The 18,625-nt window shown below is 52.9% G+C and overlaps 1 protein-coding gene across 5 annotated transcripts; it reads left to right on the top strand.

Moving 5' to 3' along the window:
• The first annotated feature begins 345 nt into the window (after positions 1-345).
• On the top strand, positions 346-16,920 carry Ift27 (intraflagellar transport 27). 5 transcript variants are annotated; one of them, XM_045153734.1, is made up of 7 exons: positions 346-675; positions 7,839-7,918; positions 8,398-8,457; positions 9,850-9,909; positions 11,471-11,588; positions 12,308-12,417; positions 16,702-16,920. In XM_045153734.1, exons 1-7 carry the CDS (start codon positions 642-644, stop codon positions 16,795-16,797), a joined length of 558 nt encoding a protein of 185 aa, XP_045009669.1. In that variant the 5' UTR covers positions 346-641; the 3' UTR covers positions 16,798-16,920. The 5 variants fall into 5 exon arrangements, with proteins under 5 accessions (XP_045009669.1, XP_004650330.2, XP_045009672.1 ...); XM_004650273.2 differs by having other exon boundaries at positions 16,699-16,920; XM_045153737.1 differs by lacking the exon at positions 16,702-16,920 and adding an exon at positions 15,547-16,141.
• Positions 16,921-18,625: the final 1,705 nt, after the last annotated feature.

Genomic DNA, 18,625 nt, shown 5'->3' with positions numbered 1-18,625 from the left:
CTTCCTAGAAGTCAGGGACATCCCTCTCTCAAAGATGGTTCAATCCAGTCTCTGGCCAATCAGAAAGCTCCTTACGTCACCGCCCACAGCTACTTCGTGATTGGAGCGGCTTTTCCCGCTGAGTGGCGGCGCGAGCGAGAGCGAAGATTGACATCACCAGGGACCACTTGGCAAGGAGCGCGGATAAAGAGCAGCTACCTCTGCGAATGGTCTCGCGAACAGGAGAGTTAGCCCCGCCTCCTCTTCCTATTGGGTCTCTGAGAGCCTATGGGGGGGGGTGGGAGCTTTTGACAGCAGCCAATGGAGAGACAGTGGGGGGGGAAGAGGGTGGGGTGGCGAGTGTGTTTGGTTCGACGTTTGGCACGCGCGGGGCGGGCGATTTTTGCCGCGCTCCACTGCCTGGGACCCGGCTGAGGGGCCGGGCCGGGAGTAGGGTCCACGCCTCCCGGCTTGCCTCTCTCCAGGCTGCCTCTTGGACCCTCTTCCGCCCTCCGGTCAACCCTGGCTACCCTCCTGCCCCGCTCCGAAGGGCCAGCCCCATCCAGCCGGGTCCCCGCCGCCCGCGTCTCGCTTCCCCGCCCAGGGCCGCGCCTCTAGCAGCCGCTCCGCCCACCCCGCGTCCGCGGTACTCGCTGGTTACCATGGTGAAGCTGTCGGCCAAATGCATCCTGGCAGGTGAGTCCGTAAACGTGAATGCGAGGTCCCCAGAGCCCCGAGCCTTCCCAAGCCCGCGGCAGCTTTTGCTCGGGGGAATGGTCCTCTGTCTTCCCACGGGCCAGCGGCGGCGGTCACGGGACTGAGCCCACTTCCCCTCCGCGGTTAAAGAAGTCTCTTCTTCCGCGTTCCCTTGCTTCTCTCATGCTCAGACCCCCCTCGTCAGCCGATTAGAGCTCCACCCGGGAGAATCCGCCTGAGCAGACCCTAAGTGTTTAAGCTAAATCATTTACTGTGCCCCCTCCACCACAAATTAGGCATCACAGACTCTGGCAGTGGCTACTTCCAGAATTCTTTCCTGACTCATCCCCTCCCATGGTCAGAGAGAGTGAATTATGTCCGTGCGAGGCGTTCTCTGTTCTCTTTAAGACCCATGGTTACTCTGCTGCCTGTTCTGAAGATAAACATTGAGTGTCCCCCAAAGGCAGGAATCTTCGTTGTTAATGACGATGGATCCTCCAGGCGCCCCACACAATGCTTAGGACAGTGTGGGGTACTCGATAAATACTTCCTGAATGTATGTGTGGCAGTTACATTTGCGGGGCTTCCCTGGAGCCAGCCCGCACATTTAGACTTAGATTATAGACCTGTGACAGCACGTCACACATGTATTTGCTCAGTAGTCTTTGCATGCCAGGCACATGGATGTATTTCACAGGCCATAGCACATGGTAGATTCTGTGTGTCCATGGTCTTACTCAGGCACTGAGAGGTAGTGTCCAGGATCAACCCCTAATGAAGGTTGTACATAGGATCCCTAAACCTGGATTTGCCAGAAACCAAAATGCTGGCCTTGTATCACTGTTAAAACCTGTAACCTTCCCAGACTTCCCTGACCAGCTCAGGGGGGTGGGAGGAAGCAAGAAATTATATACTGAAAAAATAAAAATTCCTGGGCTGGAGAGATGGTCCAGTGGTTAAGGCACTTGTCTGCAAAGCCTAAGGACCTGAGTTTGATTCCCCAGTACCCACATAAAGCCAGATGCACACTGTTTCTCTCTCTCTGTTTCTTTCTCTCTTTCAAATAAATACAACTTTTTTCAAAAATTCCTTTTTTGAAGGAGACATAAAGGGAAGAGAAAGGAAGGGAGGAGGATACTTAATAGGTCAATATTGTATATATGTAAGTACAATGATTGTAATGGGGAGGTAATATGATGGAGAATGGAATTTCAAAGAGGAAAGTGTGGGGGTGGGGAGGGAGGGAATTACCACCGGATTTTTTTTATAATCATGGAAAATGTTAATAAAAATTTAAAAATTTTTTTAAAAATCCTTTTTTGGGTGGAGTGTGTGGTGTGTGCAGTTATTCATGCCCTGTGGGCAAGCATGCAGAGGCCAGGGGGAACATCTAGTGTCCTCCTTTATTACTCTTTCACTGATGTCCTTGAATCGGGGTCTCTCATTGAACTGGAACTCGAGCTGGTTTCTTTCTTTTTCATTTTTATTTTTTTGGTTTTTCGAGGTAGAGTCTCACTCTAGCCCAGGCTGACCTGGAATTCACTATGGAGTCTCAGGGTGGCCTCGAACTCATGGCAATCCTCCTACCTCTGCCTCCCGAGTGCTGGGATTAAGGCGTGTGCCACCACGCCCGGCTCAAGCTGGCTTCTTGTTCTCTGGAAGAGGGTAGAGCAGCTGACCAGCCAGCCCCAGCAGTGTTCCTGCCTCTGCTGCCCTCGGTGCTGGGGTTAGGCAGGCACAGCCGCCAGGTTTTTACCTTGGGTGGCTGAAGACCCAACTCAGGTCCTAGTCTTAGGCAGCAGGTGCTCTAGCCCACGGAACCATCTTCCAAGCCCCAAAAGATTTCTTGTTATTTCTCTCTTCCAGACTGAAAACAGATGATAGCACATTTAATGAGTTTTTTAATTTGAAGGTAAAAGGGTCATGCAGAAAGATGACTGACTGACAGTCATAGCTCAGATCTTAACTGAAGCAAAAGCAATGCACCATTCTCAGGAGAGTGTCTAGTCTGCAAAGCACCAGAGGAGGCAGTGTTGGGTAACAAAAGAGCACTCTCTGGCCGTTCGTTCCTCTTTCTGGCTGTGTTCTTGGACAGCATTCAGTTTCTTCATGGGTGAGTTGGGGACACTTTCATTTTCTAAAGTTAGGTTTCTTTTAAAGTGGGCTGCTGCCTCTGCCTGTGATTTCTTAGTTCCTCCTTCGCTGCTTAGCTTTCTAGCCCCATCGTGTGCTGCCTTCCTGTGCTAGGTCCTTCAGTACAGGAGTCGCTGAATTCTCACAGCCATTTATGGAGTCCTGTGTCATCCTCGTTTAGTAGGAGGCAACTGAGGCACAGAGTGGTGAGGACACTTGCCATGGGTCACACCTCTCTTCCCCTGGAGCAGAGCTGTGTGTTCTGATTTCTGGGGTTACATTTTCAGCTCACTTTGCACAGTCTCCAAGACTTGATTGCTTTGCCCTTCTTTACTCCAGCCCTTGTGATAGTGTTTGCCTGATTCCAGCCCCAGCTGGAGTCAGTGGTACCTGACCCTGAGTCTGCAGCCTGACTCAAGAGCATCTCCCCTTGGAAGTCTCCAGGGTCCAAAAGACCTCAGCTCAGGGATCCAGCCCATCAGATGACTGCCTGTACATTCTTAGTCATATGCACCCCTTCCTTGGTTTTATGTTTCCTCTTGCATCCCGTATTTCCTGCCATGTAACTAGTCACAGAGGGACCTGACATTCAGTTCTCGTGTATATTCACTCAGGATATTTATTGTGCCTCTCTCATTTGTAAGTTACCATGTCTGGTGGTTGAAATGTAAAATGTGCTTGTAGCCTCATGTATTTGTGATTAGACCTCATACTTAACCCAGGCAGTGGAGCCTTGCTGGAGGAAGTGTGTCACTGGGCCCCACTTGCCAGTGTTAGCTTACTCTCTCTGCTCCTTCCCTGCTTCTGTGGAGGTGTAGCACCCAGCCATCTGCTCCAGCCATGCGTTCCCCACCATGATGAAACCTCCCCTTGAAACCGCAAGCTGAAGTGAACCCTTCCTTCCATGAGCTATTTCTGCTCAGATGTTTTGTCTCAGCAATGAGACGGTAACTGGTACACAAACTGCAGTCAGCTCAGTTCCACATGCCAGGAAGGATCAGATAAGTGTGAACAATCACACCGCAACCAGATGTGTGCCAGATTCTGGAAAGTACCTCAGTCACATCTGCTACTCGTCAGGGTTCGGGGTGGGGGGAGAGAAAACCACAGCTGACAGTTAAACCGCACTTAACAGTGTGTCAATCCCTGAGCACACTGCCTTCTTAAATGCCTGAGACAGTTCTGTATGGTAGCTTCTGTTGTCTCTGTTGTCCTGTTTTACAGGTATTGCAAGTGAAGCACAGAAAAGTTAAGTAACTGACCTAACATCACAGTTATCCCACAGTGGAGCTGGAGGCTGTGCCCTTCCTGTGAGATACTGTCTGTGTATGCATGTAGAGATAACAGTTGTGTCCCCTGGCATGTACTTCTGATGTTTTGTCCCACACTATGAGTAGCAATCCATAGCCACCCAGCAGAGGGTGAGACGACCTCAGAGGCCATCCAGGAAGGAGCTGATTGAAAGGGCAGAATTTGAATTGGATTGAATGGAGGTGGCTGGCCATGAGGAGAGTCCAGGGACTAAAAGAACAGGCAGATTTTGTATAAGGGACAGGTGGAGAAAGGCAGATGCTAGAAGGGGGTTAAGGGCTGTCTGGGGAGAGACCCATGGGTGAATGCTGTAGGAGAGAATATGCCCTGGCTGTGCCTTGGGATGGGCCCTCCAGGGGGCTGAGCTTGAGTGGGAAGCACCAGGCGGCAGGGAAAGGAGAGAGCTGCTGGGGAAGCGTTTCTGTCAGGCTCTGGCATGGCAGCAGAGAATTCAATGGCTCGGGTGTGGGAGGTCTGATGCCGCCACAGGAAAGGCTGAGACACAGTAGAGCGGGGGACAGGTCGGCCATGAGAGCAGAAGGGCCCCCACCAAGTTGGGCACAGGCTACCAGCTGGTGCAGCAGCCAGAAGATGTCACCAGCAGTCAGTGCCACTACATGTCACCAGGACCTGTTTTCCCTGGCAGGGGCTCAACCCTGCTTTAGGGACAGATGTGACCAAGGCAGTTTGAGCCATCATGGGGTTTGGTGTTTTGAGTTCTCAAGGCACTGGATCAAGGCCAAGTGTGGGAACTGGGCTGGATGGCAGTCGCACTGTACAATAGAGTGATATGTAGGATGGCAGTTGAGTATGTCAGCAAGCTGGAAGTGCAAGTGGGGACACTAGCAGCATGCAGAGTGACGGGAGAACGGAGCATGGCCTTCAGGCCTGGAGAGGAGCCACAGGGATGGGAAGGGGCTCTTCCTTTTCCTCTTCGGCCTTCCAGCCTTGCTGTAGGACTGCCTTTGATACAGCTGACAGAAAGCTCTGAAAAAGAAGCCAGAGCCCTTGTCCCAGCTCTTCCAGACAACCCAGGGAGGATGGATTTGGTGTGAGGTGTATCCTCAGGAAAGTACCAGAAATGGGAGTTTGAGAGACAGTCCAGGATGGAAGGCATGAAAGGAAGACCAGCTGGACATGGGGGAGGGCAGTGGTCAGTGGTGGATGCTTGGTGTCATGATGATCAGAAAGAGTGAAGTGGGTGGGTGAGTCCACTCAGGACCAGGTGTGGCGCGGGCCTGGGTACAGATGAGCAGACTGAACGAGTCAGCGGAAGTCTCCATAGCTGCTAGAACAGCCGGCTTGGGGGAGAGATCTTGCATGGCACAGTGATTCAAGGAATGAGAGAGATGGAAGCAGAGTAGCTGGGATCCAAGCACTGAGGATACCCCCCCCCCCGGAGTTCCCCCCTTTGGGAGACCGAAGGGGCTGAAGACCACGCAAGGAGCAGAACAGTGGTGGTAGAACCAGGTGCAGGACCGGCTTGGGGACTGGAGCTGCTTCAGGCTGCTTTGCCTTCCGTAGAGGTTGACGGTGAGAGCCAAGCACTGGCAGTTGGACTTGGCAGTTAGTTTTGAGGTCCCGCGGGCCCTTGCCTGGTGCCCGCTGGAGGCAGCTGAGTCTGCCACCCTCCCCACAGGAGGTCTCCCTCCCATTTCTCTGGCCGCTCGCTCCGACACTCTCTTCTCAGCTTGCACTGTTTGGACCTGCACTTGCCATCTCGTTTCTGCCGAAGGTGTTTATCAGCTCCTGCGCTCCCTGTGCTCCAGTCCTTCTCGTAGCCACACAGGAGCTTGGCCGCCACTCTGGGTGACTGACTGACTGACTGAGTCTGAAGAAACACTCATGAAGTTACCCAGAACTAGTCTGCAGGGAATTTCACAGGGAAATGGAGCCATTTTTCACCTGGATTCAGGAGAAGAATAGGAGTCAAGAAGGTGGGGCTACCCCCGCTCCTGGGAGGTTGCAGTGAGGAGGGCCTGGAGGGGAGCTTTGGAATAGGCCAGCAGGAAGGGGCCCGGCCTGGTAGCTCGGAAGGATTTTGGACTCCCCAGCCAGTTAGTCACCACCTCTGCGCCTCCATCTCTTCAAACATCACTGTGGTGGAGAAGGAAGGGGCAGAGTGTGGAAATGAAGCAGTGAATGAGCCAGTGAAGGGCTCGGGAGGGGGGCACAACCCGGGATGGTTCCCTTCTAAGAAGCAGAGCTAGAAAAGCAAGTCCTGAAGCCCTGCTCAGTGTGGAGGAGGTCACGCTCACGTACGGTGAAGCTTAAGTGCCATGGTAGCCACGCCATTATCTCACAGGAGAGCATTAGAGGTGGGAAAGTCCAACGTGCACTGTTCGTGCACACTGGGGAAGTCAAGCAAAGTCGGTGGGGAGTGGCTGTGAAACGGGGAACAGAGCTGGAGGTGATCCCCAGTGCTGACATGTGGTGGTGGGGGCCAGTGGTGGTGTCCCATGTCCTGCGACAAAACATAAAGCAGCCATCCTGTTGAGCCTGTTGTGGTGGGGTGAGAGTCATGTGAGGTTGTCAATGTGGAAAAGAGACTGCACGTGTAAGCAGCCTGTGTCAGGGGAGACCAACTGGCCCCCATGGGTGGAAAAGGAGAGGGGGCAAGGCCCCCACAGCTTCTAGCACCCTTGACAGCACTTGAAAAATCCAGGAGAAATTCCTCCCTGCACACTTTGGAAAGGTTCTGATCCCACACTGAAGACAGACCTTTCATTCAGAAGTGCCGGTTTTTGAGGCTGCTGACTGAACAAGGGGCTTTAGGACAATCAGCTGAGCAGATACTGAGTTTGGAGGAAACTATCTCAACTACAGTTGGCGGCAAGGCCCTAGGACCTGAACCTCAGCAGTCACTTGGGTGCTGAGGTGAGGGGTGGAAGAGATCCCTTGGAAATGGATTTCCAGAAGGCGAAGGTCGCTCCGGACCTCTTTCCCGTCAGAGCAGAAGAGGATGCGGGCAAAGGGCTAAACGCAGATCTTTTCAGCCAGGAGAGTTCTTGTAGGTGCAGCACTCACTGCCCTTTCCAGGCAAGGCTCCAATTTGAAAGTGGCAGGTTTCCCCCTGGGGTGTGTCTCAGCTGTTGGCAGGGCTCCAGGGCTCTTCTTAACCTCTGTTACCTTCTGGGTCATTCTTTTGGTTCGCAGACTCACGGGCTGTATAGAAAAGTGCCCTGGTCATTGTGAGTTTTAAAAAGGAGTCTCAAGCACTCAGGTCACCTGCTCACCTTCCTAGATGTGTGTCATTAGGAAAATTATTTAATTTTTCTGAGCCTCGTTTTCACATCTAGAACTAGGTATACTTTGAAAGTTAAATAGTGGGCTGGAGAGATGGCTTAGCACTTAAGGCGCTTGCCTGCAAAGCCAAGGGATCCCAGATTCAATTACCCAAGACCCACGGAAGCTAGATGCACAAGGGGGTGCACACATCTGGAGTTCGTTTGCAGCAGCTGAAGGCCCTGGTGTGCCCATTCTCTCTCTGTCTGTCTCTTTCTCTCAAACAAATAAAGTAAAAGTTTAAAAAAAGAAGGAAAAAAAAAGGAGTCTCATAGACCCATTGCCATGCCTGTGACCTCTCTGCTTCCCATGAGAGCCACCGATGCCTGCTCTGAACACTCTGCAAGTTTTGATTTCTAGACAGATGCTATGAAGGAGGAGGTTTGCTGGTCTGCAGAAGGGAGGTGATGTTTCTTCTTCTGCTGTGACCTCAGGAGATGCGGCTGTAGGCAAGACTGCCCTGGCCCAGCTGTTCCGCAGTGATGGGACCCATTTCCAGAAGAACTACACCCTGGTGAGCCAAGGGAGGGCCCACTTGGCCACGGCCTGACAAGAGGTGATCTTTGGGTTGGAGAGATGGCTTAGTGGTTAAGGCAATTGCCAGAAAATCCAGAGGGCCCAGGTTCAGTTCTCCAGTAACCATGTAGAGCTAGATGCACAAGGTGGTGGATGCATCTGGTGTTCGTTTGCATAGAGGCCCTGGTGTGCCCATTCTCTCCCTCTCTCTCCCCCTTTCTCCCTCTGCCTCTTTCTCGCTCAGTCTCAAAATAAATTTAAAAAAGAAGGAAGTGATGTTTAACCCTGCAGAGCTGACTTTGCAAAATCCCCAAAGAGGCCTGATGAGAGACCAGGCAAATGCCAGCCAAGAGGCTGTCTGCTGAGGGTACTGCCCAGTATGACACATGGGTACCAGAGCCTAGACACTGGGGTGGGGACATCCTTATAGCAAGGTTGGGTCTCTTCTCATGGCATGTTTTTGGTGTCCCCTGGCAGACAGCAGGTGTGGATTTGGTTGTGAAGACAGTGCTAATTCCGTGCACCAACGACAGTGTGGTGAGTGACACCCACAGTCCAGAGACGCTCAGGGCTTGTCTGTGGGCCGGGGTCCCTTCCTGACACACGGGCTGTGACCTGCTTCATGGGCTGGGCTTAGACTTTCTGAGCTGGTGGGGTGAGCCTTCAAGGGAGGACCCAAGAAGGCGGTGAGGACGTGGGTGCAGGCCTTGCCGCAAGAAGTTGTCATCTGTATCGGGGCCATCAGCTGAATTCCTGCATGGATTCTTGAGGTTGAATTGCAAGGTGTTAAGGTGGTGTGTCCATCCTTGGGGAGAGGGTGTGCAACTTTCACCAGCTTTTACAAGGCCCCTGGTGCCCTGAGAAATGGCAAGACCCGGAGCCCATGTGCAGAGCAGGCAGCGGGTCAGACAGTGCTGCTCACCAGAGTCTGGAGCCATCCAGGGGCTGCCATGGCAGGAAGGGCTTGGGGAGCTGAAGGAGGCTCTGGAGGAGCAGCTTCACTGGGGAGGGGCTCCTACTTGGCCTAGGAAGGCTGGGCACCCCGAGTCCAAAATGTACTTTTGCCAACCCAGAATGGTGGCAGGCTGTCCTACTTTGAGTGCCTTCCCCAGGCCTCCTGAGTGATCTCTTTTACCTAGAATTGATCTAACATTTGAGAATCCATGTGGTGAACAAAGTGCAGAGTGACCTTTTGGAAAGCAGAGCATGTGTCAACCTGCTTAGCATTTGTCACCAGGTGAGCCACCAGCCTGCTCCCGGAGTTCCACACTCAGGGTTGGGAGAGGTGAGCCGCCAGCCTGCTCCCGGAGTCTCACACTCAGGGTTGGGAGAGGTGAGCCGCCAGCCTGCTCCCGGAGTCCCACACTCAGGGTTGGGAGAGGTGAGCCGCCAGCCTGCTCCCGGAGTCCCACACTCACGGTTGGGAGAGGTGAGCCACCAGCCTGCTCCCGGAGTCTCACACTCGGTTGGGAGAGGTGAGCCGCCTGCCCTCGTCCCTGCACCCCGGGCAGAGTGGGTTCCTTGCTGCTGCCTTGTCTCCAGGCCTGTCCAGGGGAGCTTGAGGGTGAAATGCAGTTCACTAGCAGAGCCACGCCCATGAAAAGCCCCAGGGTCCGCGACAGTGGGGACTAGACTTTCCCTCATGTGCACTTTCCTGGGATGTTTTTTTTTCCTTTTTTAATTTTATTTATTTATTTGAGAGCGACAGACACAGAGAGAAAGACAGATAGAGGGGGAGAGGGAGAATGGGCGCGCCAGGGCTTCCAGCCTCTGCAAACGAACTCCAGACGCGTGCGCCCCCTTGTGCATCTGGCTAACATGGGACCTGGGGAACTGAGCCTCGAACCGGGGTCCTTAGGTTTCACAGGCAAGCGCTTAACCGCTAAGCCATCTCTCCAGCCCGTGTTTTTTTTTTTTTTTTCCTTCCAGGAGCTTTTCATTTTTGACTCAGCTGGCAAGGAGATGTTTTCTGAAATGCTGGATAAATTGGCAAGTAGCACGTTCTTGTTCCTAACTGTCTCAGCCACCCCTCCTGCCCGGCGCTTGCCCCCATGCTGCTCCACTGGGACGTCCCTGCCCGGGGCCTGCGGGGAAAACTGCTGGGCAGAATCCTTTAAGGGGCATTCCTCCCTGCCGCGGCAAGGAGGAGAGGCTTGGAACGAACATGGCCCCCTCAGCTCTGGAATGACCCTTCCAAATGTCCTGTGTGACAGTCCTTGAAGCCCCTCTCTGGGGCCTGTTCTCTTGAGAACCTCTTCTGCTGGAGTTCCTTCAGCCCTCCTCAGCCTCCCAGGATGAGACCGTTCCGTTCCCCACACCTGAAGATGGCCACTGCATTAAGATTTGCTCTGCCATATCTCCAGAGCCAGACCCGGGCTGCCTTTCCAAAGAGACTGTAGGATAAGGTTCTCCCCACACCATACAAGGTCACTGACACCCCAAACACCAAGCAGCTCTAGTTCTGCAGGGTGGGAGAGCCCAGAGACTTATGTGCCAGAGGAAGCACCCACAGCCTGGACAGGTCATGCCACAAATGAGTCAGGCAGGCAGAAGGACATCCTGGGAATCTGGGGCACCCCTTAGGCCAACAGCCCCAGCCTTAGGATAGAGCCCTGGCTCATTGGTATGGTGTGCATTAGGGCTGATGGTGACAATGTGGGAGAAGCCAAAAGGGTCCCCCCCATTTTGAAAAGTAGCCCTTGTGAAGAATACGTAGGCAAGCACATGGCGAGGGGCAGGTGAGTGGGGGAGCAGCACTCCCTCGGCCTCCAGAATGGAAGAGTGCCTCAGCTTCATGGCAGTGGAGCCTCGGAAAACCGAGGGAGGGAAGGATTGGTGAACTGTGGCAGACAAGCCCAGGCTTCTGGGGGCTGAGCACGCGGTTCCATTAGTAAAGTGCTTGCTGTAAAGCATGAGCACCTGGGTTTGGATTCCCAGCCAGGCGTGGTGGTGCAGGTGCCTTTCATCCCAGCACTGGGGAGGCACATAGGCGGATCCTGTGTTCCCTGGCTGTTTTAGCCAAGCCATGAGTTCTCAATTCAGTGAGAAACCATGTCTCAAAACATCTAAGGTGGAGAGTGATTGAGGAAGATACCCAGTACCTGGCCCTGCACATGCCCCCCCCCACACACACACTTAAACCCCAAAACGACAAAGCAAAGAGCATGACTCCGGGTGCAGAGCAGCCTCAGCCCCGCTGGTTTGGCTGTCCCTAATGCGCATCCCTGAGGCCAGTCACTTCTTGGAGCCCATTCTCTTCACCTACAGCGTGGTGCTGTCCCAAGCAACCCTGCAAAGTTGAGCTGCCTCCATTTTTCACAGGAAGCTGCCCCGTCAGTGTTCCCTCCCTCAAATGGGAACTCCTCTTCCAGGTGGGAGCTAGCCTCCCTCCCAGCTGCATCCGCCTGCGCCCGGCTCCGTGTGCTCTGTGGCACACCGTGGCCGTCCCGGGGTTGATCCAGCTTTATATCCATCACTCTCACTGCTTCTCTGGAGCCCAGGAGTCCCTGTCATAGCCCTGACATGTGCGCCTCCTGTCCTTCCTACACAGTGGGAGAACCCCAATGTCTTCTGTCTCGTCTATGATGTGACCAATGAGCAGTCCTTCAACGGTTGCAGCAAGTGGCTGGAGAAGGTTCGGGCCCAAGCTCCAGGGGTCTTCGTCCCAGGTACGAGCTGCAGGCGTCTGTTCCCCAGCAGCAGTTCAGGGCCTGAGGTCATTGCAGAGGTCTTTGTGGTGCAGAACAAGGTGCCCGAGTCTTCGGTTCTTGGTGGCCTGGCAAACTCCATAAGCCACCACCCTCTCCCACCCTGTCCAGGGAAGGTGATGCCACCTACCTGGCAGAGTTGTGGAACAGTCAGAGTAATAGAGAGGAAGGTTGTGTGTCACGCAATGATATTTTCAGCAAGCTAACTGCAGGGAAGAATTCCTCATTTTCTCCTGTATGCAGGGCTCACATTGTATTCAAGTCCCATTGTCACTGGTGAATGCTTTAAATCAGATTTTTTTTGTCCCTGTGTGAGATCAACAATTCTCATTACAGGCCAGGGAGAGCAGTCTCCAGAGACAGGCTCAGAAATTAGCATGGCCAAGGCAGCTGGGAGCAGAGCTCAATTACCTCCCAGTCCCTGACTCCAAGCCCAGGCCTGAGATTAGCTTTAATGACCATTTTCAAAGTTGGTTCTCTATGCTAGGAAGGATCACAGATGCTCTTAGAAATTTGGCCCTGGCCTACGAGGTGCTTGAAGTCTTAAGACAAGGGATACAGACTGGTTGAAACAGAGAAGCTATGTATAGAAAGTAAAAGTTTAGCACTGCTCCTGTAGGGCCCTCAGGGACCTTCCAGCCTGCCACTGCTAAACACATGTTGTTATTTTCTTTTGATAGGTGTTTTAGTGGGAACTAAGACGGACCTAGCTGGGAGGCGAGCAGTGGACTCAGCTCAGGCCCAGGCGTGGGCGCTGGGCCAAGGCCTGGAATATTTTGAGACGTCTGTGGTGAGTACCTCCCCTGCCATGCCGTACTCAGAAGGGGGCCTGACCAGGAAGGGTTTTTTCATAATGCCACGTGAATACTGTGGTTCTGTTAGGATACGCAGAGTCAAATCGGGATGGGTGTTCATACTCCACCCAGATCTTGGCTTGGTATATTTAGCAAGAGCCCACGGTGTGTTATGGTGAAGCAGGGCCACCAGCTTGCCCCGAGCAATGCCGTGTCTCCCCTGGGAAGACATTCCAGTGGACGGTGTGGCCCCTGACCCTTGAGCTCTGCAGGAGCTAATGTTGCTAACAGTGGTTTGCCCCTTCATGGCCAGTCCTGAGAACCAGGAGTTGGAGCCCAGTTCCCAGTTCAGTGTGAGGAGGAAAAGAGACTGGCCCAGAGTCACATGAGAGCTGGATTTGGATCCCTGACACCCATGTAAAATGCTAAGTGTGGTGACACGCGCCTGTAATCACAGCCTAGGAAGATAGAAACAGGAGGATCCCTGGAGCTTGCTTGGTAACTTAGTCCAGCCAAATTGGTGAGCTCTGGGCTCACTGAGAAACCCTGTCCAAAATAAATAAATAAATAAATAAATAATGAGGTTTTAGAAAGCCGTAGAGGAAAACACTTGACAGTCACCCTCTGGCCCCCACGTGCACATAACATACAAATTCTTAGCACAAAGTCTGGTGAGTAGTAAACACTCAACATGACACGTTAGCTTTTTGAAAGTATAAATGATCCCTTGCTATGATGTTTTTACTGCTATTATTAAACCCCTGAATTTATGGCTTGTGGAGAGATGACTGTCTCCAGTCCAATTATCACAATGCTAAGTTAATGATGTTCAGGGAGAGGACGGGTTCCTCAGCTCGCCATAGACCTCCACGTGCTTCCAGCGGTTCCCTGTTCTCTCTTCCTCTGTCCACATCAGTCATGCTGTCCCCTCCCCCAGTATGCCATATTTCCCTGAACTCAGAAATTCAAACTCATCCCAGTATATCTGTCAGTCATCCAAGGCCACTGGGCTGTGTGAGTCAACTTTGCTCAGATGTTGGACAGGTGGCATAAATACTGCTTGAGGAGGCCGCGGTTGGCACTCAGTATTAACTGCACCTGTTAACTAGTCCCCTCTGGACGCTGCTAACAGGAGCTCCACCGGCAGCTCGGTTAAGGAAGCTGTAATTAAAAAGGAAATACAACCCAGTGCGTTTGAGATGCTGCCAAGCCCGCCTCCTTGCTTTTGTAGCAGCCCCAGAGAGAGACCTCCATGGTTCTTTGGCTTTCTAATGCCCCTCCAATGGCTGACACTTTCAGGCCAAAAAAGTCCAAAGGGATTTCTTTAAATGTAGTTTAAATTTTTTTAAAAAACCAACATCAAAGTCCCCTGTTTGTCACTATAAGGTGAGATTACATGCAAATAGTTCAAGAACTAGGTCATCTGTCATCCAGGCATGCCTGCTGAGAGCCTACTGTGTGCTTGGATTTTGCACACAATGTCTATTTAAGCTTTGTAGCTGAACAGCAAGGCAACGCTTCCTATCCTTTTTGTTCATTTAGCAAACAGACTCAGAGAGGTCACATAGCTTTTCCTAGTTGCAGAGACTGTGATGCATAGAACCAGGGCCAGGATGCAGGCCCATTCACTTGGAAAGCTCAGGCCTAGAAGGTCATGCTCACCCTGACCTCCCAAAAAACCTTTGGGGTTCTTGGAGACACATTTCTAAACCAGATTTAAGCTAGTCTGAGCCTACTCGAAAAGTCCTTGGCTCTGAAGAGATCTGCTCTGTCAGTGTTCAAACTGTGTAAGCAAGATTCCAATTAGTCATTTGACAAAAGGATTCCTGTCACTGACGGCCCTCAATGCATTTGGAAAATGGCTCAATTTCCATCTATTCCAGCGCACTCTATGGCGCCTGCTGAGGCTCACAGGCACTGACTTCCTTACTTCTTATGACGGGCTCTCCCAGGCCCGTGCTTCAGATAGCTTTCCAATTCATTTAGAAATCCCCGTTCTCTCCCACTCAGTGCTTGAGGATAGTTTCAACGGGTGGAATGTTTTACTGCTGGGCATTGACGTCGCCCAGGACATGATGCTGTGCATAGTGCCTTCCTCTTACAAATATGTGGAGGTGACAGCTGCTGGGTCCTTGGCAGCTGTGGGCTCGGCACCGGTGCTCAGCTAGGCCATACGCTGTCCACCTTCCCCACTGCACTCCTGGCATTGTGCCCTGTATTCTCTTGCCGATGGGGTCCCTCTCACTGTGGGCCCCAGGCAGCTCCCTATGGGCCTGGGCCACCTGGCATTGCTCTCAACCTGCTGGCTGTACTGTGGAAAGGTTCCTTGTGCCCACCAGGGATTCAGATGTAGGCTGGACTTAGCACCAACCAGCTGGGCTGCTCCACCCGCTGGGTATGCCCATCTACTCATCTGTAAAATGCAGCCACCATAAACAGCAACTTGGGTGACATTCCCCTGCTTTGAGAATTCTCCCACTCCACTGGGGGACACTTCACTGCCTCTTGTCAAGACTGTGCTTTTGCCAGCCACTGAGGTGCTTTAAGATGGTCCTTGTGTGTGCATAGCAACAGCTCCTGTCTCAAGTGTGGTGGGCTCTCTCTGCTGCTGAGAGAACTAGAGACACACAAGTACCTGCCTATAAACCAACACTTGGGAGGCTGAGAGAAAAAAAATGTGAGACGCCCTCCGGTGCTGCCTCCCTGCTATTGGTGACATCAGGCCCCAATCAAAGGCACTGGGGACAGACACAAAATCACATGGGCCCCCAAAGACTGAGTAAACCATGGCCACCGTGACAGGAGGGTGCTGTGTGTGTGAGTGTGCCCCCCGCCCCCAGCCTTTCCTACCTCACCCTAGAGGCCTTGTCATTGGTTGCCCTTAGATACAGCCTAAAGCAAGCTGTCATTTTAGGCCTCCCAGAAAATAGAAATGTCCTTGGGCACCTTTAGTCAGGAGAAGCATTCCAGGGGCTGAAAATGCCAGATCTGACATGTCACACCTTCAGCCCAGAAGCCCACCCTACATCTGGGATGTCATGTCTTCTCGTGTGTGTGTGTGTGGGGGGACACAACCTCAGGAATGCTGTCCGTTTGTTTATCATTTCTCTATTGATCTGTGCCAGGGTCTGTCGCTGAACCTCCCAGCACTGCGATTATGAGCACACACCACCGTGCCCAGCATTTTATGTGGGTTCTGGGGTTGCACTCAGGTCTTCTGTTTGCAGGGCAAGCACTTTACTGTTCATTGACTGAGCTGTCTCCCCAGCCCTGGAGCTGTGAGTTCTTGTTGGGACCCAGCACCATCTCTGGGGCATGAAAACCTAAGATACTCCCCCTTGGCCCAGGTCCCTCAGTGGAAGCCTCTTTCTGCTGCCTGGTCATCTGTTACGGAGGGATGTGCCACACCTGACCCCAGGCCCTTCATTGCTATGTTAGCCTCCACTTCCTTCCCACCCCCGGGAGTCAGGTTGGGCTCCCCGTCTATGGCCAGGATCTTCCAAGCAGCACACTGCTTGGTACTTGAACCTCCATCAAAGCTAAGCGGGAAGAGACATCATCTTCATATTCTGCCACCACATGGAACCCTAGTGGCAAGAAGGGTGACTCTATAAAAACTGACCTCAGGGCTGGAGAGATGGCTTAGCGGTTAAGTGCTTGCCTGTGAAGCCTGAGGACCCCGGTTCGAGGCTCAGTTCCCCAGGTCCCACGTTAGCCAGATGCACAAGGGGGCGCACGCGTCTGGAGTTCGTTCGCAGAGGCTGGAAGCTCTGGCGTGCCCATTCTCTCTCTCTCCCTCTATCTGTCTTTCTCTCTGTGTCTGTCACTCTCAAATAAATTAATAAAATTTAAAAAAAAAAAAAACTGACCTCAGGGACTTGGAGAGATGGCTCCAACATTAAAGGCATTTGCTTGCAAAGCCTGGCAGCCCAGGTTCAATTCCCAGCCACCCACATAAAGCTAGATGAACATTAATTTGCAATAGCAAGAGACTAGCATGCACACATATGTGAACACACACTTGCGCACACAACACACACAAAATAATTTAAAAAATAAAACAGACCTCAGCCCAGATTTCATTTATGTGCTGTGCAGCTGTCAGAGCATGGCCTTAAGTCTCTGTGTCCGTGTAAAATTAGTGTCCTGACAGCAGGTGCCCAAATGTGAGAGAGTCCACAAGTCAGAGTATGGGCAGCATTGCCACAAGGGAGGCCTCAGGTGGGTACCAGCCTCCCTGGATTATAAGCAATCCTGCCCCTCCCACTGTCTTCCAGAAGGAGATGGACAACTATGAGGCCCCGTTCTGCTCTCTGGCCAAGCAGTTCTACTGTCTGTACAAGGAAAAGGTGGAAATGTTCCACGGCCTGGTGTGAGGACTCAGCACTCAGCGACTGTGCAGCTGCTGTGAGCCCAGCCGTGTTCTTCTCCGCAGGGGGCCGAGCTCGAGTTGCCTAGCGCTCCTCCTTTTTGGATTGAAATAAAATGAGGAAAAACTATAGTGGCAGCTGGTTCTGTTGGTGGTGGAGGCCACACCTTTGGCTGCCACCACACTGGCTGGTCACAGTGCCCAAGAACCCTGCTCAGCCCGCTGTCTATGTGCTGCATGTTTTTGGGTGGGTAGACTGCCCACCCTGCAGGGCACACTCAAAGGCCTTCTGTGGCGAATGCAGACCCCAGACGGGTTTAGAAGCAGCTGTACTTTCCCCCAGACTTGCCCTAGCCCAAGTGGGCAGAAGCCCCCACAGCTGCAGTGAGCCATGGTTCCTGCCCTGAGGGCCTCAGCATGGGGCCCAGCCAATGTCTCCCCATTATCAGGAGCCAGAATTCACCAACAGCCAAGGGCCAGCCACTTTCTGTAACGGCCACCTCCATTCTACCCTCTGCGTGGAGCTGGGCTGTTTCCCACTGTCTGCCAGATTCGTCTTCCTCAAACACCATGTCCCACGAGGCCTCCTGGACTGTCCTTCCCTAGGGCCCTTGCTTCCTCAGCCCCGGTGTGCACAGGGCTTCACTTCCTGTCAGCCCCTGGGTCTCTTTCGTAGGGAATGTGTTGTGCCAAGAGCACTGGCACAGGCATGGTAGTGACCGCCGTGGAAATTGCCTTGGTTGCCGTTGGTGACCCACCACGTTCCTCCATGAGCTAAGCACATTGCTTATAGCAGCTCACTCTTACATACACACAGCTGGACGGAGAGCTACGCTTAGCCAAGGGGCAGCAGGGCCAGGATGCTGCCCACCAGAGCCTGGCTCCCGGCGCCTCTTCGCTCCTTCCCAAGTCGGGCAGGAGCCCTGAGTTCGTCCCGGCTGCACAAGGTAAAGGTCAGGCTCTCCAGGGCCTGGTGAGGCCTGAAAGCACAGGGCAGCAGCCCTTGACTCTCCCCTCCCCGTGCCATGACTCTTTGACCTGACCTGTACTCACTGGGACAGGCTGACGTCTGGCCACCTGGGGAAAGGACTGCCGAGGATGGACGTGGGTCGGGCCCGCCCAGAAGGCCCTCCCTCTGCGAGCGGTGAGCAAGCACGAGGAGCAGCTCTGCCATCCAGACCTGGCTCGCAAGCCCCCGCTGTAGACAGGCTCTGAGCTAAAGAATGCCAGAGGTGGCTCAGTAGCCCTGGGCACTAGTTTGAAAGCCTGCTGGTCTGGCTCAGTTTCCCCAGTAAGCTACAGGAAGTGAGATGCGCAAAGTGGCGAAGGTGTCTGGACTTTCTTCAGAGCAGCAGGAGGCCCTGGGGCATCCATACCCACTTGCTCTCTGTCTCTTGCAAATAAAGTACCTTTTTTTTTTTTTTTTTTGGTGTTTTGAGGTAGAGTCTCACTCTAGCCCAGGCTGACTGGGATTCACTATGTAGTCTCAGGGTGGCCTCGAACTCACGGCGATCCTCCTACCTCTGCCTCCCAAGTGCTGGGATTAAAGGTGTGTGCCACCACGCCTGGCTAGGTAACAATTTTTAATTTTTACTTTTTGAGAGAGAGAATTGGCATGTCAGGGCTTTAGCCGCTGCAAACAAACTCCAAGTACACACACCACCTTGTGTATCTGGCTTACATGGCTTCTGGGGAGTCAACCCTGGGTCCTTAGACTTCACAGGCAAGCACACTAACTGCTAATCCATCTCTCCAGCCCACAAAAATAATTTTTAAAAGAGGAAGGAAAAAAAAAAAAAACATGTCCTAAAGGTCACTTGAGGTCAGGGCCTGCA

The sequence above is a fragment of the Jaculus jaculus genome, chromosome 6 (assembly GCF_020740685.1).
Source record: "Jaculus jaculus isolate mJacJac1 chromosome 6, mJacJac1.mat.Y.cur, whole genome shotgun sequence".
Lineage (NCBI taxonomy): Eukaryota > Metazoa > Chordata > Mammalia > Rodentia > Dipodidae > Jaculus > Jaculus jaculus.
The sequence above is the reverse complement of the archived record's forward strand: the minus strand, read 5'-3'. Positions and strand labels throughout refer to the sequence as shown.

Coding starts and splice junctions, on each gene's coding strand:
- Ift27 (XM_004650273.2), top strand. CDS start 642: ATGGTGAAGCTGTCGGCCAAATGCATCCTGGCAG. Junction 676..7,838: donor GGCCAAATGCATCCTGGCAG/GTGAGTCCGTAA, acceptor CTGTGACCTCAG/GAGATGCGGCTGTAGGCAAG. Junction 11,589..12,307: donor TCCAGGGGTCTTCGTCCCAG/GTACGAGCTGCA, acceptor TTCTTTTGATAG/GTGTTTTAGTGGGAACTAAG.